The following is a 27,801-nucleotide window of genomic DNA, read 5'->3' as shown; positions in this document are numbered from 1 at the left end:
ATAAATGTCCCACACGACAAGCCACTTCGTTGAGCTATCATTCGTGATGGCCAGGTGGTTTCTGAAAAGGAGCAACACAGCTCAGTGGGCCGTGCCTGGTAAAATATATATGTAGTTTCTAGTTTTAGTTTATAACCCCCACGTACACCTCCATCCTGGTCACCCATTCCCCATCCCTTGCACACCCCCGTCATCTAAACAATGTATTTGTTTATATATTTGTTTGATTATGTTAAGGGCCGCGATCAAAGGTGTTGATTAAAGGCGCTCTACAAATATAAAATAAGGCCATGCATACTCGTAAATGCTACTAAAAGGTGTTTATTGTTTACCTACATTTGACATTTCCATTCTAATTCCCAGATGCGGGCCTCTCAATCCCGTGCCAGCCACGGTGATTGTTTGACCATATCAAACCACGCTGGACAGTGAGGGTTGGTGAACATATCGGTGCATATATCATTTGCCACTGATGTTAGCCGTGACGAGGAATCGAACTCAGGTGGCTTTGGTTCGTAGCGCGGCGCTCGAACTCCCGTGTGCCACACTGCTCGAAAACCCCACAAATCCTACCACGTGATTTAAACGTCGAGACAATCGCGCTTTCATCATCATCAGCAGCAGATATGCTCGATCCACTGCTGGAGGAAGACGTCCTCCTCCCCCCCTCCCCGCCCCAAAACCTATCGCCACCCCCTCGCGACCCTGCGATGTGACAATCCCCCTAGCACCGTACACGTCGCAAGCGCTCAACTTCGGTGGCTGCCGCTCCGCTATCGCGATGGATATTTTTATTTGCGTGTTCGTTCCCTGCTGCATTCAGAGCGATGATACCGCCTCTAGCGTCTGCTGTTGGTCACTTCGCCGTACTTGACACGGAAAAGACAGAGAGCGGCCACTGCCGTCAGATGGATTTAGCCTCGTTAGCCCTTGTCCGTGGCAGCGAGGTGACCGGGAGCGCAGCAGCAATGTTGTCATTTGTTTCTTCATCGCACAGCTTACGCCGAAACCCATCGACTCTGATGTATTTTGCACGAGAGCACCGGTCAAAAGATCGTGCGCGTGCGATGACGCGCGTCCATGATCCATCACCTGACCGTCGGGGTTAGTGGGTCACTGAAATTATCACATACGTCTGTAGGGCAGGGAGCTGTTCGCAGATAGCGGTGCAGCAAGTAGTTAGCAGTACAGCAAGTAGAGTGGTTATTTTTACAGGCTGCTCTGTGAGTTTACTCCAGGCGTTTCAACTTCTTCTTATGCATAGTTTATCATTAAACTTAAATACAATTACGTGGGAATTAGCCAAATAATTAGAGCAAGACCCTCCTGAAAATAGAGTCTTGAGACTCAGGAAAGTTTTGTTTGTGAAATATTATTAAAAAGTTGTTGGCGTAATGGGCTTAGGTCTATATAACGCACGTACTTATATTATTAATGTCCTTGTTTTATACATTTGTACATTTAACTGCCCTGAGACAGTGGTGGGAATTCAATATTCCCACGACGAGAGAAAATTTAAACAAAATATCCGCAAATCCGCCAGTGTCGTCAAGGGGATTGAGCCTGGTTAGTCCTTGTCTGTGGCAGCGAGGTGGCCATGAGTACAGCAGCAGATTCTTGAATCCATCTGTGCGGAGCCATGAGTGTTGTCCCCCTCGTGTCGCAGAGGGTTATCTCCAAGTACTTCACACACATGAAGACTCGGTTCGGCTTCCTCTCTGGGCAGAGCAAGGTAGTTACCAGTATTAATGAACATTTCATGAATTAAATGCTAATTTTTATGCTAATTCCTTTGTCAAGGCACCTTAATTCCTCTCACACAAACTTAAAGGTCGCGGTCTGAGCTTGGCTGTGTTCACTCCAGCGCTGTCCTCGAGACAGTCTGGTCCCTTCACCTGATGAAGGCCGCTTGTGTTGTGGCCGAAACGTCGTGAGAATGTTATTGTGTTATTTTATTTTATTTTATCAATGTATTATTATTTTGTTATTTTATACGTTTACGTCACTTTACTGAATAGAACCAAAGAGTATGGATCCTTGCAGTGACGAAAGCTTCAAATCTAGAATTAATGAACGAGTCAATCTCCATGCCAAGCGATGGTGTTTGTTCACAAAGCGGCACACGTGTTATCGACGTCCGACCCGCATGTACACAGAGCGCAACATCCCAGCCAGTACCCTGTACACATCACACGTAACACCACTGACGGATGCACACAAAAACACGTTAATGCAATTAAAAGAGTAACGCCTTTCGTCACTGTACTCCTGAAGGCCTCCCCACGCCGTGTCGGTCGTGGGGGTTCTTTGACCATACTTCACCATGCTAGCCAGTGCGGGCTGGATGAAGCGGTAGGGGTGGGCCGGCCAGAACCGATTCAAATACCGCCATCCGCTGTTGTTAGCCTTGGCCGGGAATCAATTGATTCCCGTTATCCGGATCAAAATCACAGTAACGCTAACCACTGCACCACCGCTCCCCAAGGTCACGTGAGACATGCACCCTGTATTTAAACCAGGGAGCCCAAGGTCCCAATACCGTGCACGTATAAATAAAATCGCAATGTCGAATAACATCAGCCTGGGAAAGGAAGGGACCAATAATAGTGACCTTACCACTGTGACACCGCGAACACGTGACTTATGAAACAATAAAAAAAAATAGTATTTTATTTGCGCGGGAAAGTCTCGCCGAGCCTCAAGAGTTATATATGTGTATTTTTTTTGCCTCAAAGACGGGTGGTTGGATGTTTGGCAACGCCATGAATCTTTGGTAGTTTCCACGCGCACAGAAATCACGCGCGGTGTGAAGTGTCAGATCTCTCAAATCCCTTTCGACTGGCTGTTAGAGAGGGTTCCTTGTAAGCGTGCAGGCTTGGCCAATGCCCATCGTAAGCAATTGTAAAACAACGACGTATATATAATATATAAAACAACGACGTATATATAATACAAACACAAAGATCCCCCGTATAGCCTTTTAACAGACTTATTGCAAGTGCTGATTGCGAGTAGCACCTATGGAGGCCGGCACGGCAAACGAGGGCGTGGGTGAACAACACCACGCCCGGCCGCCTTTGTCTCCCCAGTGGCGATGTTTACTACACACCGCACCAGGTACTCATTTGAGGCCGAGTCGACCTAGGGGAGGCCCAGGACCGGTTTCAGATAATCGTCACTGGAGTTGGCCGTGAGCGGGAATGAACCCGGGTCGCTAGACCACACAGGCAACAACACAACACACAGACAACAACACAACACACAGACAACAACACACCAACACAACACGCGCGCGCGCGCACCACGGCGCAACACCCATTCTGAACACGAGCGCCGAGCCTTGTCCACAGCCCCTGTAGATGCCAAGTCACCCCCACCCCTCCCCCCGCTGCGCGAGAGTCGGTGGGCCGAGTGCGCGCACTGGGTTCCGAGGACACGTGGAGCCGCGCTCACTGACCCTGCCTCCCTCGCTCTCTGCCTCCCATCCCTGGCGGACACCTCCTCCCCTCTCCCCCTCCTCCCCTCTCCCCCTCCCTATCCCCGCTCCTCCCGGGGCCGCCCTTCCCTCCCCTCCCACCCCCGCCACCCCCGCCACCCCTTCCCCGCCCCCCCCCCAGTTCATCCCGGAGCCGTCCACCCTGCCGCCTGTCTGCCTCCTCGCTTTGTGCATCGCTCCGTCCTCCCCCTGCGCGTGCGCGTCGTCGTCGTCGTCGTCCGTCCGTCCGAGGCGTCCACCCCGTCGAGCCCCTCCGCTCCCGGGCGCCCCGCGCTCGATTCCGCGCGGCCATGCGGCCATCGAGCGCGCTTCAGGCGCCGTTGGTGCTGCTCGTTCTTCTCGCCCTGTTACGCGGCTGCCTTGGCAAGGTGAGGTCTATCTCTCCCCCACCCACCACCCACCCACCACCCACCCACCACCCACCCACCCACCCCACCCTTCCTCACCCTCCAGGGTCCCAGGTCCCCTCTCTCCTGCCCAGGTTTCCCCCTTTGCCTGCGAGTCCTGCAACCCCGATGTGCATGCGTCGTGTCTTGTTGAACCGTCTTGTGGGTCACCCCGTGCTTCGCGTGTCAACCCGTCATTGCCGGGTCCTCTGCAACATCTCTGCCGTGCGTTCCGGGGACCAGGTCTCCTGTGGCAAACTCTGCAGGACGCTGCTCTCCCACCCCCCCCCCCCCCCAATCCGATTGCCTCTTCCGGATTGTGTCCTTGTGCTTACTCCTGCTGCTCATCACCACCACCACCACCACCTCTGGACTCGATCTCGTCTAGTTCTAACTACCCTTGGAGCAGGGATGATTCAGACCTTGCACGGAACCCCGAGACCAGTTCCACTTGCCCTGTGACCCTGAGATCCAGGTCTGTGGATTCCCCGAGCCCGTGTAAATTGCACGTGCTGGCGACAAAAGCGCCGCTGCTGATGAATGTGGCTGTTGTGGCGATGCGCTGTGAGGGAGCGGTGGTGCTGCGGTTCGCGATGCGCTGCGCTACGAACCCAGCGACCGAGTCCGATTCCCGCTCACGGCCAACACCGGTGACGATTATCTGAACCGGTCCTGGGCCTCCCCTCGGTCGACTCAGCCTCAAGTGAGTACCCGGTCCGATGCGTAAACATCGTCACTGGGGAGACAAAGGCGGCCGGGCGTGGTGCTGTCCACCCACCGCCTCGTGTGCCGTGCCGGCCTTCATAGGTGCTACCCGCTAACAGCACTTGCCCCCAAAGTCCGTTAAGGCTACACGGGGGAACCTTTGTCTTTGCTGTGTATCATTGCGCTGTGCATGGCGCTGTGTGTGTGTAATACGTGTGTGTATGTGTGTATGTATGTAAATACGTGTGTGTATGTGTGTGTATGTAAATACGTGTGTATATGTGTGTGTAATACGTGTGTGTATGTGTGGGTATGTATATACGTGTGTGTATGTAAATACGTGTGTGTATGTGTGTGTAATACATGTGTGTATGTGTGGGTATGTAAATACGTGTGTGTATGTGTGTGTATGTAAATACGTGTGTGTATGTGTGCGCAATACGTGTGTGTATGTGTGTGTATGTAAATACGTGTGTGTATGTGTGTATGTAAATACGTGTGTATATGTGTGTAATACGTGTGTGTGGGTATGTAAATACGTGTGTATATGTGTGTGTAATACGTGTGTATGTGTGTATGTATATACGTGTGTGTATGTGTGTATGTAAATACGTGTGTGTATGTGTGTGTAATACGTGTGTTTATGTAAATACGTGTGTATGTGTGTGTAATACGTGTGTGTACGTGTATGTAAATACGTGTGTGTATGTGTGTATAATACGTATGTGTATGTAAATACGTGTGTGTCTATGTGTGTGTAATACATGTGTGTAAGTGTGTATGTAAATACGTGTGTGTACGTGTGTGTAATACGTGTGTATGTAAATACGTGTGTGTATGTGTGTGTATGTAAATACGTGTGTATGTGGGTGTATGTAAATACGTGTGTGTAATACGTGTGTGGATGTGTGTGTGTATGTAAATACGTGTCTATGTGTGTGTAATATGTGTGTGTATGTGTGTGTGTAATACGTGTATGTGTGTGTGAATACATGTGTATGTAAATACGTCTGTGTATGTGTGTATGTAAATACGTGTGTGTATGTTTGTGTATGTAAATACGTGTGTATATGTGTGTGTAATACGTGTGTGTATGTGTGTGGAATACGTGTGTGTATATGTGTGTATGTGTGTGTATATATGTGTGTGTATGTGTGTGTAATACGTGTGTGTATGTGTGTGTATATGTGTGTATGTGTGTGGGGAGCGGGTAGTGTAGCGGTTAGCGTGCTGCGCTACGAACCTGGCGACCCGGGTTCGATTCCCGCTCACGGCCAACACCAGTGAAGATTATCTGAACCGGTCCTGGGCCTCCCCTAGGTCGACTCAGCCTCAAATGAGTACCTGGTGCGGTGTGTTAACATCGCCACTGGGGAGACAAAGGCGGTCGGGCGTGGTGCTGGCACCCACCCCCTCGTGTACCGTTCCGTCCTTCAAAGGTGCTCGCTAACAGCACTTGCCCCTACTTTCTGTTAAGGCTATATGGGGGATCTTTATGTGTGTGTAAGACGTGCTCTACATTATTCGCGCTGTCTTATGTCTGTGCGCGTTGCGTTTCACGCGTCGTGCATTTCGCGTTGCTGTTGGCGAGTTTCTGCGTGAAGTTGTGTGCATCTTGCTCGCATGCTGTGTACATGTTGTTTTAATTAACGTCATGGGCAGCTTGTGAAGTTGTGTTTCGGGTGCAGTGTTGTGGTTTATGTTGGACGACCTCGCGTGCGTTTGTGTCAAAGTGATTATTGATACGAGTTTGTGTCTGCACATGTGTGTGTGAATACATGTGTATGAGCATATATGGATACGTTCATGTATACGTGTGTGTGGATGTGTATATGTGTGTATTAATATGCATGGACACGTGTATGAATACATATGCGCGTATGTGTAAATACGTGTGCGTATTGTGTGTAAATACGTGTGTATGTGTAGATGTGTATGTGTGTGTTTAAATACGTGTGTATGTGTGTGTTTAAATACGTGTGAGTATGTGTGTGTAAGTACGTGTGTGTATGTGTGTATGTAAATACGTGTGTGTAGATACGTGTGTGTAAATGTGTGTGTATGTAGCTGTGTGTGTGTGATGACGCGTGGCCGGGCGTGGTGCTGGCCACCCACCACCTCGAGTCCCGTGCCCACCCTTCATAGGTGCTCGCTAACAGCACTTGCCTCAAACGTACGTGAAGGCTATACGGGGGATCTTTGTCTTTGTATAACCGCATTCGCCTGCACCACTCGGCCACGCGTGTGTGGCGTGTATGTTGGTTGGCACGTGTCTGTGTGCACGCATGTCTTACGCTCTATTGCATTGGCTGTGGATCTGCGGCGACACGTGTGGTTGTCATGCAGATGTCCGCGCACGTGTTCAACTCGCTCAGGACGACCGGTTTGAAGCGTTGTAGCGATGGGTTAATTGGGCACTCTGAAACTTTGCGACCCAGGGTTCGATTCCTCGCCAGGCCCCGTCTTCACCAGTGACCAAATCGATGTGTGTGAGTCACCCTCTGTCGACGTTGGCTCGTGACCCTTTTTGTGTTGTTCCGTTCTGTTTTGTGATGTCTCTGCTATCGTAGCCCGGTGGTCTCCCTCCCCAAGAGAGGCGTGTAGCCTCTATGGGCTCCCACCTCCATGCTTACAGCCCCCCCACCCCCCCCCCCCGTTTAATCGAGCATCTGCTGGATGAGGCCGCCCCGATGAATAATTGACCATACTTCACCACGCCGGTGCAGTGGCCTGCTTGGTAAAGTTGGGATGAGTGCAGAGAGGTTTTGCTGCACTGCCCTCCCACTGCACGAACGCCGCCTCCACTCCACCTGTCTCTCGCACATTGCCTGGACAATAATCTCCAAGCAGGCTCAACTCCCTCCTCCTGCTTAGCTGCCGAGATGTTGCGAGGCCCGGGGCACTCTGCGGTCGACTTGCTCTCTCATCGCATCTCGGAAGCTAAGCAGGAGCTCAGCCCGGATGGCGCTCGGAGACAGACGACCACCACCACCACCTCCGCCACCGCCACCCACGCATTGCGCAAGGGGGTTGTGGGCCACGCGGCCACGAAGCGAACGCAGTCGCTGTGCTCGCCTCTCTGCTCAGGCGTCTACGCCGCTTTGGTCAAGTGACCCCCACGGGCGTCGAGGGGCGCTCGTCCAGCAGTGGAGTTGAGACAAGGGTGGCTGTGCGTGTCAGAGACGTGCTCACGATGATGCTCACGTCACAGGATTTATCGGCTTAATGGAGTTGAACGAAACTGCGCAAAACAAACACCCCGACGCCAAGCGACCAGTGCAAGTGAAACGTGTTCTGGGAGTGAATCGCGACCCACCGAATCGTAGCGCTTCTTCCGTTCACTGGAGGTGGATGCATTCGAATCACTCCATACAGAGACCCCCCCCCCCCCCCCCGTGTAGCCTCAGCAGACTGTTGGGGCAAGTGCTGTTTGCGAGCACCGATGAAAGGTCGGCACGGCACGCGAGGGGGTGGGTGGCCAACACCACGCCCGACTCTCCACACACACACAGATACAGACACAATACACACACACAGACACACACATACACACACAGACACAATATACAACAACCGCCATTCGCCACTAAGTGGCGGTGACGTCACCATGACGCTTGTGCCAGGCTATGTGCACCTTGAGGCCACGTGAAGTGTCAAAAGTCCGCTGGCAGGAGGTCACGGGGCAGACCCAGGTGCCACAGGTCGACTGACTGAGATGACTGGCTGATATATATACACACACACAGACACAATATACACAGACACACAGACACGCACAGACACAATATACACACACAGACACACTATACACAGACACACAGACACAATATATACAGACACAGACACACACAGACACAATATCTACACACAGACACAATATATACACACACAGACACACACAGACACAATATACACACACAGACACACACAGACACAATATCTACACACACAGACAATATAGACACACACAGACACACACAGACACACACAGGCACACACAGACACAATATCTACACACACAGACACAATATATACACACACAGACACACACAGACACACACAGACACAATATCTACACACACACAGACACACACAGCATACTCATGCCCGTGGCGTGAAAGACACAATATCTACACACACAGACACAATATATACACACACAGACACACACAGACACACACAGACACACACAGACACACACAGACACAATATCTACACACACAGACAATATATACACACACAGACACACACAGACACACACAGACACAATATACACACACAGACACACACAGACACAATATCTACACACACACAGACACACACAGCATACTCATGCCCGTGGCGTGAAAACACAATCTCGCGAACGTCGCCGTTAACGCCGCTGCACAACTGAAATTCTACAACAAACAAACAACCCACAAGCAACAACACCAACAACACGACGCTAATCTACAACAGGCTTCCAAGGTCACACCGCGTTCTGTACCGCAGCCCATGGACACTTGTGCAACAACGCAGGCGACTCGGGATGGCGCGTTGGGTTGTGCTTGTGGGCTGGGTGATTGCTGCTGTTGCTGCTGCAACTGCTGTTGCTGCTGTTGCTGCTGCTGCTGCAGTAGCAGCTGGTATCGCTTTCCGTGAGACGCCGTTGCACAAGCGATGCCGCCGTGCGTCGACGCAGGGGGAACGCGAGCAAGAGGAATCGAATGTTGCGTCGTTTGCAGGAGGCAGCACGCTCAGTGCGAAGCGATCCCGATCCCTGCGCTCTAAAGCCAAGCGCGACCGTTCCAGACAGCTTCCTTGTAAGGTCAATTATCCTCTCGCTTTAAAAAAAAAAAACTTATAGCCGGGGTTGAAGGGTTTCGTTGCCATTAATTTGTCGCGGCGAGATGACTCACAGCCGCGTCGGGCGAATCGTGCCCTTGTGAGGAATCATCGCCAGTCGCCGATACGCCGGGCGAACGCATCCCGGTCTCGTCAGGTCTGGGAAACCAAGCAGGCTGGAGCCTGGATTTCGTTTGGAAGGGTGGCTGCCAGGCATGATAACGGGTGCCGTAGGCCGATACGGCTCAATGTGGTGAGGGTGGCAACAGAGGGAGGTGTAGAAAGATACATCGTTGTACTGGGCCTCTATGCTGCCTGCTTTTGCCAAGCCGCACCGATTTAAAACGACTTCTGTAGATGAAACATAACCGAGTGCACGTGTCTCTGTATCTACGACTGAAAGTTGCAAATCGCATTATAGACATCACATTGACGCATTCATTGAAAGGCGGCGCCGTGCTGGACGAGATGTTTACTACCTCGCCTGGTATACAGGAGGTCTTGGGTTGGATCCCGACCCTCATGCCTGCAGCATATTTGGAGTTTGCGTGTCTCTCTCCCCATGGTCGCGTGCATTTTTCTCCGGGTCCTCCGATTTTTTTTCCCTCCACATTTAGAATCAACATCACGCGTTCAGGCTATTTGGCTGCTACAAATGTCCACGTGATGATAAGTCACTTCATTGAGCTATCGTTTGTGATTGCCAGGTTGCCTCTGAAAATGAGCTATATCGCTCAGTGGGGCCTCATCTGGTCAAATTGAAACGGTTTAGCAGTTTTAGTTCAGAGTGCTTCTCATCATTTCCAATCGAACCGCGCGTGTGGGAGATCGTGTCCATGTGGCCCTGAAAAGTCATCCCTTGCCATGAGCCCGGCTCCAACCCCTCTCCCCGTGGGGCGTCCCTGGTGGCAGCGTGGAGGACTTGACGCAGGGAAGCCGCGGAGCTTGAACCCTGTCTGGGGGGGGGGGGGGTCATCTCGGCCAATCATCCCTCCTGGGATCAAAATTAAAAGGGGTACTACTTCTGTGTAGCAGTCAACAGTGATTGTCTTATGGATGGACTCACCCCTACCATGGGAATGTGGAATTTATGTCGCAAGTTCAGAGCTTCCGATGGAGAAGCATCTGACCCCCAATGCTCGTTTGAGTATTGGGACACCGTGACGTTTTACTTGACAGTCAATCTTCATCATCATCATCAGCAGCATCCCTGATCAATCATCATCAGCCACGGTCAGAAATGTGTGGAGATTTTGTGAGGCTTTCATCTTGCAGTGGATGAACAAAACGTCATTTGGAGCCAATGGAAGAGAGCCATTTAGACGAGAGTGATTTAGAAAGCTAATCGAAATGCTTTTTTTTGTAACAAGGAGTTGTTACACAGTATTTTAGGAATGCCTTACCTGCTGTGCAATTACACTGCGCGCATTCTTCAGCTGTTTATACGTGGGGGATTTGATGGATTACCTAAACCACTTTGAAAGAGTCGAGGTGTCAACTCTGGGTTTTTGAAGGATGGCTTTTTTTTAAGCAGGTGTGATGACCGTGTTAACAGGATGGGTCAGAGAGTTGGACTGTAGCTTTGTAACTAGAGCGAGAGGGAGAGAGACAGAGAGAGAGAGAAAACCCCCCACAACAGCTGGCCTTTGAATGCAGATACTAGGAATGTCATGGAAGGATAGGACAAGCAACTTGGACGTTCGTAATAGAACGACGGGAGAGTGTTGTCGAAGTAGTTAGGAAAAGGCTACGTCCGGGTGGTGGTCAGTTAACTCAACAATTAAATTTACGCGATCTAACCCCAAAGAGACCCTTTATGATGGAAAATATTGGTCGCGAAAGCCTACTACATGTTAAACTAGGAAGAGGAGGTTGTGATGGTTGGGACAGGCGGAGGGCAGAGGTCAGCTACGAAAGGGGAAGAGAGACCTAAAGTCAGACCGCTGGTTCCCCCAGAAGAGCAGCACGTGTGAGCAAATCTTGCGAGGGCAGATGTCAACGTAAGAACGAGCTGCGGGCTTTGGCAGAAGGAAGGAGGCGACATTGAGGTGCGCGGTGGAATCAACAGCACGAGTCATTGATTACTCTAGAGACCTTCTCACATGGGGGCTGTGTTCGCAGTCTGTGGATTGCCGCGTGTGTGCACGTTTGTTGAACTTCCTTCGCACCGTGCGTCGCCAACGGTGCTAATCGGAGGCGCGGGGGGTGAAGTATGAAAAACTAAACACAAAAAGCGCTTCTCAAGAAGTGAGTTTTCAATCTAGATTCTAAAGTGCATAGCTCTAGTGGCTTTCTAATATCGGAAAGGAAGAGTGCTCACTGATGAACGATTGTGAGGGTGAATCCACCCCGTCGCCCATGTCACGGAGTCCTAAATCAGCCTGCGTGTGTGCGTGTGGCCTTGCGGGCGGCGAGCGAGCATTTGTCTCCGCGCCTCCACCACCAACTTTGACCCGGATTGAGCCGCGGTGAAGTACGGCCAAAATAACCCCCACGCCACGGGGGGGGGGGGATAGACCCCTATCCAGCAGCGACATCAATCCCGCCCCCCTCCTTTTCCGCGCTGGAGTTGATGCTTCGCGTTCGACGTGTGGGGTGCGAGGGGAAGCGCGGGGGTGGGGGGGGGGACGCGTAGAGGAGTAGAGGAGCAACTTGGCCCTGTGATGCAGAGCGACGGTTTGTCATCATCCTCCGCGCGTTGGAAAAAAACAACGCGCGGAGGAGTTGGAGGAGGAGGGGCACCCCGCGAGCCGAGGCCAAATAATCCACCAGCCGTGCGCTCGCCAGAGCTTCCGCCCTCCCCCCCTTGTTGCAGGGAGCACAAACGACGGCTGTGTTGCCCTCGCAGCTCCGTCGGATCCGTGACGTCCTGGAAAGGGACACCTCGTGCTAAAATGCGGCGGCCCTCAACGAGCTGAGCGCTCCTTCCGGGAGGCTTTGCGAGTCATCGTAGCGAAATAGCGAATGGGGCCACTTAGCGTTGGGCGAGTATAGGGGCCCCTGGCCATTCAGTGGCATTGGCGTAAAAAACGGGCCACACCCTGCCGATTCTTCTTCGTATCGCCGGTGTTGATGGAGAGCAACAACTCTCAATTGTACGCCGCGGTCGTTGAGCCGGACGTTTGCGTCTGGAGTAGCGGAGTGATGCATCATCATCATCATCGCCGCTGGCCTGACGATGCCTCCTCCTTTGCGTGTTTGTGTGTCCTGTGTGACCACGGTCGCGCACCGGAGAGTTTTTGGTTATCCGTTGGTGCGTCGAGTGTCCGCATGTCCTGCTGCTGCCCTGGTTTGTGTGTGGAAGTGGTTCAGCGTGGCCCATAAGCCTCGTGGGAGATCATAAGTCAGGGGACCTTCTGCATAATCTCCTAAACCCATCCCTGCGTGTAATCTTCTCATATCCGTGGCTTTCTCTGGGTCCTCCAGTTTCCTCACAAGCGCCAAATGCTCGCGAAAGATTCCATTATGGAGGCGTTCGCGGCTGCGCTGCACGCGCGGCTCTCCGATGCATCGTCGTGCCGAGCGTGTTGCTCGGCACGACGCCCGACGTTTTGCTCCGACAGCTTCTTCGGCCAACCGGATCGTAAGAAGCTCCCAGCACGCGGTGCGAAACGTGCGGGACACCGCGTGGCGGTACAGCCTGAAAACACATCGCAAGAGCTGCTCGACTGATGACATCGGTAAAACATTCCCCAATGCAGGGACCCTCCTTTGCGTTTGGGAATATCGAGACTCGTCGAGGCTTTCCCGGGTAAATGATTGGAATTCTCAATTCCTGGGGGTGGGAGTGTGGGAGCGTGGGTCATCCCGGGGGCGCGGAAACGTGCGAGCGCATGCGGCTCGTTCCCACGCTCGCCACGGCTCGGTGGACGCGCTCGCTCGCTCGCTCGCTCCGACCACGTCCCACGATCGAAACCGAGCGCGGGGGTCGAAAAACCACGGCGAAGACTCCACGGCCGTGCGAACCTCTCCGAGGACTTTCGGCCTCGTCGGCTCCCTCGCATCCGATGGCCCTACCCCTTCTCACGACGGCGCATCCGTGCGTCTGCCCTCCTTGTTCCTGACATCCCTTACGTTGGGATGCTGGCGGAGAGACCGCTTCGATCCGTCGATTTAAACTCATCCGTACGGTCAGCGCGTGCCAAACGATTGCCGATTGTTTGCCGGTTGTGCAATTTGCTTGCAATTCGGTGACTAGGAGATGTCAACTACCTCGGCTGGTATGCAGGAGGTTCGTGGGTTCGATCCCGACCCTGACGCCTGCTGTGTATATTTGGAGTTTGGGTGTTCTCCCCGTGGTCGCATGGATTTTTCTCCGGGTGCTCCACTATTTCTCTCCACATTTAGAATCAACATCACGCGTTCAGGGTATTTGGCTGTTGCTATAAATGTCCACGTGACGATACGCCACCCCGCTGAGTTATCATTTGTGGCCAGGTCGCTTCTGCAAAAGAGCTGTGTGGCTCAGTGGGCCTTAACTGGCAAAATAAAAAAAAGAGTTAAGTTTCGTTCACTTGCCCCTAGTGGCAGAGGCACGACCATTGACGACAATGCAACCGAAGATTCTCGAATCGAATCGCAGATGATGCGTTGCGTCGCAAGCGAGCGCTGCATTATTACCTCGTCTACCAAAGTGCAAACGTACCTCGTTCAGTAACCTGCTTGCTCTACTGTACTGACATTGGCCGACCATTGGTTGCATGCGGGGTCGTGCGCACACCGCGATTCCTGAGCACCATAAACCACCCCGTTGCCGGTATGTGAACGACAAGAGGGTGGATTCATCGTTGTGGCTATCGCTGAGGCTTTCTGGTGTGCAGTGGCATAGCTATCGGGTGTGCAGGCGGTGCAACTGCACAATATGATGGGGGGAGGGGGGGGGGAGGCACAGGGCGGTGGGGGCCCAGGCGCCGGGCTGCAACGAATTGGACAGGAGACTCGCCCCAATTCATTCCTCTCACCGGGGAAGCGAGTCACCGCGTCACTGCCCACGTGCCGTGAGCGGCTGCTGTCTGCGACAAACGTGGCAGAGGTCATGCGGTTTGTCGCGATCGCAAAAGTCCAGACAGGGCCCTCCCCACCGCGCGGCGCCCCCTCGGTGGTAATGGTGCGTTCAGTTTCGTTTGGCGAGATTGTCATCCGCCGTAAACTGTTAAACTCGAATAAAAGTGTAATTGACTTCAGATGTTGCGCGGAGAGATCACGCCCATGTGGAGTTGTGTTCTGGTGCTGCGAGAGTTGCGTGGGCGCGTGATGTAGGTGGGTTGTGTGCGCGTGCGTGTGCATGTTGAACTTCGTTCGCACCGTACATGGCCAACCATGCTAATCGGAGGTGATGCAGTGTAGCGGTTAGCGCGCTGTGCTCCGAACCCGGTGCCATGAGTTCCATTCCCGCTCACGGCCAACAATCGTGATAATTATCCGAACCTGTTCTGGGAATCCCCTAGGTTGACTCAGCCGCAAATGATTACCTGGTGCAATGCGTAATTATCGCCACTAGGGAGACAAAGGTGGCCGGGCATGGTGCTGGCCACCCACCCCTTCGTGTGCCTTGCTGGTCTTCATAGGCGCTCGCTAACAATACTTGCCCCAACAGTATTTTTAAGGTTATGTGGGGGATTTTTGTCTTTGTAGGTGGGTTGTGTGTGTGTGTCTGATGTAGACTTTATGAATGTTTTTGAACCCAGGCCGCTTTATTCTAAACATTTCATCTTCACCTCCCTTCAGTAATTCCCCGAGGTATACTTCTTTTTTGCTCTGTGTTCCAGTTCTGTCGGTCAAACTTTTATTTTATACGTTAAACAACCCGAATAAATCCGTACTGCATCTTACTAAGCCGACAGTGGTCATCACATGGCGAGACCGTTCCTCGTCATGGGACCGTGGAATTTCCACATTTGGCTCAGCTCACGAACGTGTGAGCGGAGAGAGAGAGGCGCGTTGACCCACGAGGGCAGAATCGACGTGCGATTTAAAGTATTTGGCTGCTATAAATTTCCACGTGATGAGAAGCCACTTCGCTGAGCCATCATTTGTGGTCAGGTCGCTTCTGAAAAAGAGCTACGTAGCTCAGTGGGCCTTATCTGGTTAAAATAATAAAAAAAATGGTTTAGAAATAAAAGTAGCCCTGTGTGCGTGGGTTGCCAGTCTCGACGTGTGTGACACCACCCCGGCGTGTTCAGAATCAGAACATTAATTTTACACCGGAGGAATCCGATCAGCTATGAAGCTTCATTGAGCCCGCCCCCGATGACCGGCACAGGGGCATCGCCTCTCGGGGAAGCCATCCCGCGGTGCCGCTCCCGGCTTGTCGAGCTCGCCGCCGCAGCTCGCGAGGGAACAGCTGTTCGTCTGCCCGCGGCGCGTAGACATCACGTCGTCGGTGACGCCCCAGGTTTAAATAAAGATTTTGGAACATCAACAACAAAAATAAACCGAAATCTTTATTTAGTACGTAGGCATTACGCGGCCGATGTTGAGTCATTCTTTTTGTTACCGTTGGGACTTACAACAGAAGGCTTTCCTGGCCAAATAATTGTCAAGATCGTGATTTTATGACCAGTTAATCTACATAACAAGCAATGTTGCGTTTTTTTTCTTTCTTTTTATTGACCCTGGAGGGATGATGGGCTTGAGTTGACCCTTACTGCGACTGAAACTGGTGGCGTTGCCATTGCGAGCCGCTTGTTGCAATGATGCCGCCACCCGCCCTGGATTTCCAACGTACCATTAAAATAAAAATTTGACCTCCTGACCTCTTCTTGGCCAACCGATGCGGGCCCTCGTCACAGAGCGCTCGGCGGCTCACAGCTGCGTTCAATCCCGGCACGGGCTCGGAGCTCGGGAAAAAAGAAAAGTGAATTTGCTCCGATTGAAGGCATATCGCGGTAGCTTTCAGCGTGGTGCGTGCGGGAATGGGGGGAATCAGCTTCGTTGACTCTTTCCCCTGGTGCTGATTTGCGCAAAGGGTAGAGAACCGCGGCGAGTGCATTCCATCACCCGTGCCCGCTGGGGTCGTGGTAACCGGGAGGGAGTACAGCGGAACCCGCCGCTCCCCGTGATGAGGCCAGGCTGTGTTCTCTCCTCGACCCCCGAGCTCACTGCCTGACGAGGATATTGGGAGCGGTTCGAGCGGAAAGTCGCGAGGAGTCTCGGGGCCGCCGGTGAAGAGGCTTAACGGTCACAATTCGATCGATACATCGGCGCGTATAAATAATAATAATAATATCTGTGCAATATATTGCCGGGTGGTGGAGGGGTTCATGACAAAAATGTTGGCATAAAAACTACCAAAAACGGATCGTTGTATTGACTGCAAGAACACGTGTTAGGTTAGGGAAGGAATGGGTCCAAAGATGTGACGATTTGGGATGAAAGGATTTGTGACCACAGCTCGACAGAGCCGCGTGGGGAGGTGGTGGTGATTACATTGTTGGTGTGTTTCCGTGGCAAGGATTCAGGTTATCCACGGAGTGCAGCACAGAGAAAGGTGGATAACAGTGACCATTATCCACCACACCCAGCCGACTCCTTTTATCCGTGCAGAGGCTCGGATAACCGGGTGAATGAGATGAACATGCCACCGATCTCAGGATGCTCCCATCATGTGTGGAGAAGCTCTCACCTTCAGACGAATTGGTGTGCCCTGCCTCGTAGCTAGAGGATGGCTGCCTCCACCTGCTGCTAATGTATTTGCTGTGGCTGCCTTCACAGAGGACGATGTTGACATCTTGACACCACAGGTGCCATTCGTCATCACCTCCACACATCAAAACAAAACGCACAAAGGTGCCCCGTACAGCCTTTACGAGACTGTTGGGGCAAGTGCTGTTAGCGAGCACCTATGAAGGCCGAAACAAAGTGGCGGGTGGGTGGCCAGCACCACAGCCGGCCGGCCAGCCGGCCGCCTTTGTCTCCCTAGTGGTGATGTTTACACAACACACTACGTACTCACTTGAGGCTCAGTCCACCATGGGGAGGCCTCAAACTGGTTCAGACAGTCGTCACTGGTGTTGGTGGCTCGGGTCGCGGGATGCAAAGTGCGGCGCGCTAACCACTGCGCTACGAAACACGCAGCACACACACACACGCACACACACGCACACACACACGCACACACGCACGCGTGCGCGCGCATACACTCACACACACATTGTCATCGCACAGAACACGCGAACGTGTAACCGTTGAGGCTTTGTAGCTGTTCCGGCCATTGTGCATCTACCCCTCCGCCGAACAGAAAACAAAAAAGCACACGGCATCCGGAGGCTCGTTACTCCGGGAGAGATTCGACCCGCGGGAGGTCGGAGTGAAACGAGCGTCTGTGCCTCCGCGGTTGCTCAACCTCCCGTAGCGGGCGCTGCGATGGCATCGGGGTGGCATTCACGCCCGGCGGATCTCACTCGCCCTGGGGCGGTGTTCAGTTAGCCGGCAGCTTGGTCGCAGCCTCGCCGATGACAACTCCAGCGGTGCTTTTTTTTTTTTACAAATCGAGCCTTAGTTTCTGGATTTAATTTCGTGATTAGGATAAGTAGTCTACAATGCTGACTCTCGCTAACTCGTGCCCAATATTAATGGTGACGCTGTGCGCCTCGTTCTTTAAGTTAAATTTTTTACCGTCAGTGCCTGAAATCAAATGCACAGGCGGAAGGTTTGACAACACCGCACGTTGCTTGAATCGCCTTCGGTAAGCGTCGGTGAACATGGCGCAGAGGACTGCACACACACACGCGTGCAGTGTGATGCGGCACTAATGGCAGTTGTCCGCCCTGATTCAGTCGTGGAAATTCCACATTCCCAAGGTAAGGGGGCAGAATGGGATGGCAAGAAAAAAAACGAAACTGACAGAATTCATTCTTAAATTAAACCTTGAATTGTGATGTTTTGTCGATCGCCTCCCTCGGGTATGGTGAGAATCGACGCAAATTGAGAAGCCCTATGCGTCGTCTATGATGACAACAGCTGCTGTGCGTCCTATCCCCACCGCTTCGCTGTGGGCACACAACTCACTTCGCGCGGAGCGATTGCCCGGCCAGTTCGCCGGCTTCTCCGCCCAGAGAACGGAGAATTCCCCGAGTGGATCCCGAGCCGTCGTTGGTGAAACTGCAGCTGCCGGCCACTTAGCGGTGATTGCGGCTTTACGGAGCCTCCACTCCAGCGACAAACCCCCCCCCCCCCCCCGCTGGCTGAGAGACTCTTCCCGGAACAGATCAGCTGTTTCGAGGCTCCCGCTGGATGACCAGAGTTTTTAAAATTAAACTGGACCCCAGAGGTCACCGGATGGTTCAGCAGAGGCCAGGGCTCACGCTGAGCTGGCGCTGCTTAGACCCTGGACGTCATCACCAAGCGGAACGCCGTTCTCCATTCTATCAATCGGACAGATGAGTTCGGGGGAGGGGAGGGGGGAGTTACCCAATATAATTTATGACTTTGGCCCACAATGGGCCACAGCGCGACCACCGCAATGCCTCCCCGGCGTGGATGATGGGACCGGAGGGTGGCTTCTTGGGCAGCGCTGGATTCCAGCCAGAGCAGTCCGGGAAAGTCAATTCGGTCCCGCAACATCCACCTCGCTTTATTTCCTCCCCGCGACATTGCGGTGGAGAGTAGCAAATATGGGGCTCAATAATAATAATACGGGGTTAGTGTGGTTGGGCGAAGCATTGTACTCTCGTGGAAGTGCCTTAAGAGTTCAGTTCAATTTAGTTTGAAGCACCCTGTGAGCTTAGAAGCTCTTGAATCGGGTTTCATTCCTGGAAAACGTAACGTACACAACAGGTCGCAAGAACAATATACATGAAAAGAAATACTTAGTGAAGAAAAAAATGGCAACAAATCACATCGTGCAGAGCATATTACAAAGTTATACTAATTTTTTTTAACTAAAGTGAGGATTATGATTAGATAACTTATTGCAAAAAAGGCATAAAAACGCAAAATGGTTAAATAGTTTCCCCCAATAATCCCTCCTCGAAGCCAGCCCAGCAGCGTTTATCGAGAGAACAAACTCCAGGCAGATGTTAAACACCGGTTAGATGGGAGGGGGGGGGGGGCTAGTAGGTGTGGGGGGCGGGGGGGGTAGTAGGGGGGGTAGGAGATGTGGGGGGCGGGGGGGTAGTGGGGGGTGGGGGAGGGCACGTGGGCGTGAGGCGTCCATCGCCTGGGAAGTTATTCGTTCCGCCCCGGGCGGCGTCCTCCGTGGCTGTCCCTGCGTCGTGGACCGCCGGGCGATGCGGCGAGCCGCAGCAGCAAGGAGGACAGAGACCGTGCGCGTGGTGGGATGAATGGGCAGACTTGTCGCGGTCATAACGATCCTTCTGTGCATTGTGCGCCGGACATATCTGCAAACAAAAACCGCCCGAGACATGGTCAAGTTACAGTTTTTTGGAAATATATATATACATACTGCGGGTATTAATAACGCTTGTTTTTTTGTGTTGAGGTATGGCAACGCGGCTTTAATTCGGGGGCCACGCTCATCGTATCCGGCCTTGTGCTGCATTGATTAGACTTTGCCTCGCTCCACAGAAAGGTCGTGAGTCCAAATCCCGGGCGGGGATCGACTCAAGAGCTTTCGCCTGACGGGCCTGCGGGCCATAAAGATGCGGGTGCCGCATTGCGGGAAATCAACACTGACCCTCCCTTGGACTTACTTGTCCCCGACATAGCAATGTGGAAATCGCACGGCTGGGTTTATGATCGTAATGCAGGGGATGATGAGTGCCTGCCGCGCCACTCTTATGCCAGTGTGAAACCAACTTTTAATGTTTTACATGAGCACACGAGTAAGGCAAAAGGTACAGGTGCCGCCCTGCAAGTTCCCGTTCACGCCGCGGCTGGTGGAAGGAGCTCCACCGGAGGTAGCTCAAGAGAGCTCGAGAGTGGCCCTCTTTGAGAGGGTACTTGGCCTACTCTTCCACGCCGGCCACGCGTCTTGGAAGAGGTGGAACCACCCAAACTTTACCCCTCCGCACCCGACCCGCTGACCGGCTAACTGGTGGGACAGGGACAGGAGGATTTAATAAATTCCAGTGTACAGTATTAAAATGCCAGTGTACAGTGTTAAACATTACGCCATGGCAGTATTCCTCTTCATAATGCCCTCTTTTACCCAGGAAATCTTCATAGAGTCTCAAGAATGATATATTTTTTTCAAGAGGGTCCTGCCTTGAGATGTTTGGCCAAAGCGATTTGGCTTCGTGTTGAAGGGAAACCGGAGAGTCCGCAGAGAACCAACCACGCATACGAGGAGGAATATAACGCTCCAAACTCCGTACAGATAGATTCAACAATCCAAAACTGTACCGCCGTAATATCCTGACCACCTCGTGCCTAAAAGAATCAGCACATTGTATTATTTATACTGCAGGAGGAATCCGATAAGCTATGAAGTTCTTTTTCACAGATGTCCAGTGGGGGCACGGGGTCACAGCGTTACAACGAATAATACAAAAACACGACAAGAGTGCAAATGTATAGGAGAGGTAAACAAATCATTTTAAAATATATATACAAATAAAACTCAACTTTTTTTATCTTACAAGGCAAAGTCTACTGTGGCATGAACGTATTTTTCAGAAGCGATCTGGCCACTAATGATAGCTCAACAAAAGTGGCTTATCACGTGGAAATGCATAGCAGCTCCACAATCTAAATAACAATCATTATCATGATTTTAAAACACCAAGACATTCCCCTGGCTGTCTCGCGTGAGGCGTTCGGCGTGGGACGTCGCCGATGTCCCGGGATGAGTGGGCTCAGAAATGGACGAGCGATGTCCTCCCGAGATGGATCAGGGAGCAGACATTGGCCAGCGAGGACACGACAGGGCCATGGGTTATGGAACCAATTAAGGCTCTTGAGTCGTGATATATCGATGTGCCAGGGCAACCACACAGATATATATATACACAAGGACAAAGATCCCCCGTATAGCCTTAACACACTGTTGGGGCAAGTGCTGTTAGCGAACACATATGAAGGCCGGCACGGCACACGAGGGTGTGGGTGGCCAACACCACGCCCGGCCGCCTTTGTCTCTCCAGTGACGATGTTTGCACACCGCACCAGGTCGACCTAGGGAGACCGAGGATCGGTTCAGATAAGCGTTACCGGTGTTGGCCGTGAGCGGGAATCGAACTTGGGTTACCGGGTTAGTAGCGCAGCACGCTAACTGCCGCACCACTGCTCCCCACACATCAACGCACACGTAGGCACACGTGTGCGTGCATATACACGTACATATGCAAGCGGCTACATCTGTGAATACATTGTACACACAGACACACGCGCGCGCGTACACACACACCCGCATCGGCACGTCTGCAAACGCCTCGCATACCCACACGCGCGCACACACACGCGGACGATTTCCCCACACTCTGCATCTTTCCATGAGTTCTCAATCCCTTAGAGCCTCACAAATCCCCACGCATTCCCAATCTGATACGACCCAAAGGTGCCCCTCCCCCCACCACCCACCCCAACACTCCCTCAAAGCCACTCACAGATTCCCATCCCAAACTCTACTTGGTTTCTCTCACATTACATCCCCCTCACATCCTCCCATTTCTCTTCACATCCCTTCACGTCGCTCCACATCCTCCATCAATGCTGCGTCCTTGGCAAAAATCATGGCAACACTCGCCCAGCGCCTTTGGAGGCTGCATGATGTAATGATATTCTAAAAGCAAGTGTGCTCATGAACCCATCTGTGTGGATCGCCGAGTGTTATTTCCTCGTGTCCATGGGATGCCTGTGGGACCTCAAGTTTCCTCCCACGTGTGAACCACTCCTTAAAACAAAAACAACAAAAAACACAATGGAATTAGACGAACAGGCAGGACCAGCCTGACGAAAGCCTTGAATCACTGAGAGGCTTTGCCGGATAAATAAATTCCATTATCGTCTCTTCACCTGCCCTCGCATGCACACCGTGCCTGGTCTCCGCTTCCCGTATGTCGCATTAAATCTATGCCCCCCTCCGCCACACACACACACACACAAGGCTTCACGGAGCGCTAATAATAATCGTCAGGAGCAGCAGGGCTTCCTGGAGACGCTGTTGTTTTTGGAGTCGAGAGAGGAAATTGGGCTAAGAAAAAAAACAACCCCATTCTCTTACCTGGGCGAATTAATAAAAAAAGTTCAAGGTAAAAGTTTGTTCCAAAATAAGAAGCATTGTGGCTGGCTGTGAGCGAACAGCGCGGGTGGGTGTGCAGTTGTTTGCAATGGGGGGTGAGGAAGGACGGCAGACGGGGGGCGGGGGGCCTTTAGGGTTGTGGTGTCGGAATTTCCAGGAGATTACCGCCGTGGCTGTCTGTGTCTGTGCGCGCGTTTGCCCGTCCATCTGCGCGTGTGTCCGTGCCAGCGGCGAGCGGTGGCGCAGCGGTCAGCGCGCCTGTGGCTGCGAACCCGGCGAGCCGAGTTCGATTACAGCTCTAGATTATCCGAAACGGGTCCAGGGCCTCCCCTAGGTCCACCCAGCCTCAAACGATCACCTGGTGCGGCGTGTAGTAAACATCGCCACTGGGGAGACGAAGGCGGTCGGGCGAGGTGCTGGCCACCCACCCCTTCGTGTACCGTTTTGCCCTTCATAGGTGCTACTCGCTCAGAGCACTTGCCCCAACAGTGTGTTCAGGCTAAACGGGGATGTCTTTGTGTACCACGACACACACACACTTGTGGCCACACCTTGGGCCTGGCCACTGCAACAATGAGCAGCAGCACAGTCGTCAGCTATTGGCTTGCCACAAATGCATTGCTACACACAAAGACAAATATCCCCCCCCCCACCCCGTATAGTCTGAACAGACTGTTGGGGCAAGTGCTGTTAGCGAGCACCTGTGAAGGCCGGAACGGTACACGAGGGGGTGGGTTGCCAGCACCGCGCCCGGCCGCTTTTGTCTCCCCAGTAGCGATGCTTGCACACTGCACACAGGTACTCATTTGAGGCTGAGTCATCCTAAGGGAGGCCCAAGCCCGGTTCAGATAATCTTCACTGGTGTTGGCCGTGAGCGGGAATCCAACTCGGGTGACCGGCTTCGTAGCGCAGTGCGTTAACTGTGACACTACCGCTCCCCGCGCTCGCACGGCTGGTAGTGGCGATTCCCTCGCCTCTCCCTCTTCACGTCAGAGACTGAAGGCTCCTGCAACATTCGGAATATCCCCACACCTCAAGAATGACCGACTCACAGTTCCGCCTTCGTTTAAGTTTAGGTCGCACTCATCTATTCGCGTCCAGGCATTTAAACCTTGGCGGGAGCACGCCGGACGGACTCTCTGATGCTGAACTCAAACCGTCGGCGTTCCGGAACGATCCTCCATCGTTACCCCTTTCTCTCCTTCGTCGCTGGCCTCGAAGCCAGGCGGTGGAAATTCCCCGGCTCGCTGTGAACCACAGCGAGAGGCACTGACGGAGCCAGTGGGGGGGGGGGAGAGGGGGGACACATGCCACCCACAATGCAATCTCTAATTTCGATCGGATCATTGGGGTTTATTAGTAATAAATCGGCATTTTGCGACCCCCACTGCCACTGTGTAGCATATTATTACGTGCCAGGGACTCTATGAGATAAACGGACAATAGTCTGAGTCCATAATTGGCAATAAGTAACGGCAAAGCAGCTATAAGTGACTCGCAGAATTGTGCGCAGTTGCGTATAGAGTGCACGCCTTCCATGAAGGCATCAACACCTTCAGCAAGCGCGATGCCGATCACACAACGCGTTTCGACACTCGATCGATGGCTGTGCCATCGCCGCACATACGTCGAATGAAAAGCAAAGGACAACTCCTTACTTACTAACAACTCCTCTATCATTTTTCATTGCTGGAGGGGTTGCCCCCCACCCCCCCCCCCCCGTACCTGAAAATCCTGGCTCCGCCGATTGGCGAGAGGAATCCTGGATGTGGTTGTGCCTGGGCACAGGAATATTGAACCGGGTCGCTCGCCCAGGCACAGCGGACTGCAATCAAGTCACGCTCGGTGGTATGAGGCTGCTGCTGAGGCTGCTGCTGCTGCGAGGAATGCGCGCTGGTGGGGGGGGGGGGGGAGGTCAAAGGGCACTGACCACACCGGCGGCCGTTCGCGGGGCCCTCTGTGGCACGCGTGGACTTGCGGTCGCTGCAGCCACAACTGTCGCCGTCACTGGGAGTGCGCTGGCCGTGTGCGCGCGTGATGTGAGTGTCGTGTGAGTGTGCGTGTGTGTGTGCGGGAGCGGTGGCGCAGCGGTTAGCGCGTTGCGCTACGAACCCGGCGACCTGAGTTCCACGCATGTATTTGTGTATATGTGTGTGTGTGTGTATATGCGTTTGTTAATGTCAGACAACGAGTATAGGGAGCGGTGGCGCAGCGGTTAGCGCGCTGCGCTACGAACCCGCCAACCTGAGTTTGATTCCTGCTCACGGTCACCAACACTAGTGACGATAATTATCTGAACCGGTCCTGGGCCTCCCCTAGGTCGACCTTAAATGAGTGCCTGGTGCGACAAAGATGGCTGGGTGTGGTGCTGCCCACCCACCCATCCCCTCGTGTGCCGTGTCGGCCTTCATAGGTAGCTCGCGAACAGCGCTTGCCACCAAAAATCTATTTAAGACTCAACGGGGGGGGGGGGGGGTCTTCGTCTTTGTATTTGACATGTGGTGCAACTGCAGGTCATCTCCGTCAGCTAGCCCTCGACACCTGGGTCTGTCCCGTGAACCTATTACCAGCGAGCATTTGACACTTCACGGGGGGGGGGGGGTGGGGCCTCGAAGTGCATCTCGCCGGACACAGGCGTAGCAGACGGCTGCGGCTGCTGCTGTCGTTTCCAGGAATCGAAGTACGCAGAGCGGCGTTCCTCATTGCAGGGCCCGCGGGGCCACTGGCGGGCCTTGGTGGCCTCTCGTGCGGCCCCTGACGTGCGCCCACCGACACCACCCCATCGTCATCACCATCGTGCTACTATCAATCCCCCCCAATGCTTTCAATCGGTGTGGGAGCCCTCACTCTGGCAAAGTCTCATCGGCGAAGGTGACCCCCAATCACCCTCCACCCGTGAAAATGAGCGAATAACGCCGACGCTGAGCAATTACCACTTGGTGGTGGTGATAACTGTTTGCAACTGCTCGCCCGATCACTGAACTCGGTCCGCTTGTCGTCTTCCGCGCCGGAGTGAGCTCTCTCACGCAGGGGACGCCCTGTCAACATCCGTGAGCGGAATAGAAAAGACGCTCACGGACCGGCACAGTTTGACCGAATAACAACACGCACGGTTCGGTCGCGGTCTTCCGATCGCGACAACAACGAAACCCCCCCCCCCGCCCCCGCAAACCGCTGTGCCCTCTTCTCTCGACGTGAGCGAGGGCCGCGCTAATTCCCTTCCCTGCTGACGGCACACTAACGTCTCGCCAGCCTCTCATCCCGGGGATTAGTGCCCGGGGACAATGGCTCTCTTCCCACCAGCGACTTTCCAATTCCCCCCGACGGAGGCGGCGTCGGGCGGGCGGCTTGCCCCGTGGTCGAGTCGCTCTCCACTGCTTCGGCCTCGCGTCGCCGTGCCGTCCTCTTGGAGGAGGCATGCCTGTTGAGTGGGAGCGGGTCATTCCTGCAGTGCCTGGGAGGCGTCGGCATTCCCTTGGCGGATGTGTTAGCACGGCACGGCCGCTGAGGGTGCCATTGGTGTCCGGAGAGCCCCCAACACGTTGTTTTTTTTCCCCCAACGATGTTGCAAATAGACACCCACAAACGGTCTTGCGCCCACCTGGGCGAAGTTCAACGCGCGCTCAGTAAGGGTTGTCGCTTCGACATCACTGGTTCGTAACGGATCTATTGGGGCAGGTCGAGGAAGTGAAACGTGTGTCAATTACTGTTAATGATACCGCCGGTCGTGAGAGTCCTCGCGTTAAATGGAGCGTGGCGACAGTCGTGGTGATTGACGGTCGTGGTGATTGACAGTCGTAGTGATTGATAGTCGTAGTGATTGATAGTAGTAGTGATTGACAGTCGTAGTGATTGATAGTCGTAGTGATTGATAGTCGTGGTGATTGACAGTCGTAATGATTGACAGTCGTAGTGATTGACAGTCGTAGTGATTGACAGTCGTGGTGATTGATAGTAGTAGTGATTGACAGTCGTAGTGATTGATAGTCGTAGTGATTGATAGTCGTGGTGATTGACAGTCGTAATGATTGACAGTCGTGGTGACTGACAGTCGTAGTGATTGATAGTCGTAGTGATTGACAGTCGTAGTGATTGACAGTCGTAGTGATTGACAGTCGTAGTGATTGACAGTCGTAGTGATTGACGGACGTGGTGATTGACAGTCGTAGTGATTGATAGTAGTAGTGATTGACAGTCGTAGTGATTGACAGTCGCAGTGATTGACAGTCGTAGTGATTGACAATCGTGGTGATTGACAGTCGTGGTGATTGACAGTCGTGGTGATTGACAGTCGTAGTGATTGACGGTCGTGGTGATTGACAGTCGTCGTGGTGATTGACGATCGTGGTGATTGACAGTCGTGGTGATTGACGGACGTGGTGATTGATGGTCGTCGTGATTGACGGTCGTGGTGATTGACAGTCGTGGTGATTGACAGTCGTAGTGATTGACAGTCGTGGTGATTGATGGTCGTAGTGATTGACAGTCGTAGTGATTGACAGTCGTAGTGATTGACGGTCGTGGTGATTGATGGTCATGGTGATTGACGGTCGTGGTGATTGACAGTCGTGGTGATTGACAGTTGTAGTGATTGACGGTCGTGGTGATTGACAGTCGTAGTGATTGATAGTAGCGGTTATTGACAGTCGTGGTGATCGATAGTAGTGGTGATTGACAGTCGTGGTGATTGATAGCAGTTGTTATTGACAGTCGTAGTGATTGATAGTAGTAGTGATTGACAGTCGTAGTGATTGACAGTCGTGGTGATTGACGGTCGTAGTGATTGAAGGTTGTGGTGATTGATAGTAGTAGTGATTGACAGTCGTAGTGATTGACAGTCGTAGTGATTGACAGTCGTAGTAGTAGTGATTGACAGTCGTAGTGATTGACAGTCATAGTGATTGACAGTCGTAGTGATTGACAGTCGTAGTGGTTGACAGTCGTAGTGCTTGATAGTAGTAGTGATTGACAGTCGTAGTGATTGACAGTCGTAGTGATTGATAGTAGTAGTCGTAGTGATTGACAGTCGTAGTGATTGACAGTCGTAGTGGTTGACAGTCGTAGTGATTTACAGTCGTAGTGATTGATAGTAGTAGTCGTAGTGATTGACAGTCGTAGTGATTGACAGTAGTAGTGGTAGTAATTAACAGTCATAGTGATTGACAGTAGTAAATATGGACGGGTGGCTCACCGGTATTGCGAGCGGCTCGCAATCGCGAGGTCGCGAGTTCTAAAATCACGGCTCGGGG

At 52.9% G+C, this 27,801-nt stretch overlaps 1 protein-coding gene across 1 annotated transcript in view; it reads left to right on the top strand.

Moving 5' to 3' along the window:
• Positions 1-3,619: 3,619 nt before the first annotated feature.
• The window catches only part of LOC116956299 (uncharacterized), a 112,818-nt gene continuing 88,636 nt past the window's right edge, over positions 3,620-27,801 (top strand). The window contains exon 1 of the mRNA XM_032977803.2: positions 3,620-3,864. Coding sequence (XP_032833694.1) covers positions 3,787-3,864 — 78 coding nt within the window. The 5' untranslated portion in view covers positions 3,620-3,786. The remainder of the gene's footprint in view (positions 3,865-27,801) is intronic.

This window comes from Petromyzon marinus, chromosome 64 (assembly GCF_048934315.1).
Source record: "Petromyzon marinus isolate PM22_M1 ecotype Great Lakes invasive population chromosome 64, UKy_Petmar_22M1.pri1.0, whole genome shotgun sequence".
Lineage (NCBI taxonomy): Eukaryota > Metazoa > Chordata > Hyperoartia > Petromyzontiformes > Petromyzontidae > Petromyzon > Petromyzon marinus.
This window is presented reverse-complemented; position numbering and strand designations above follow the sequence as displayed.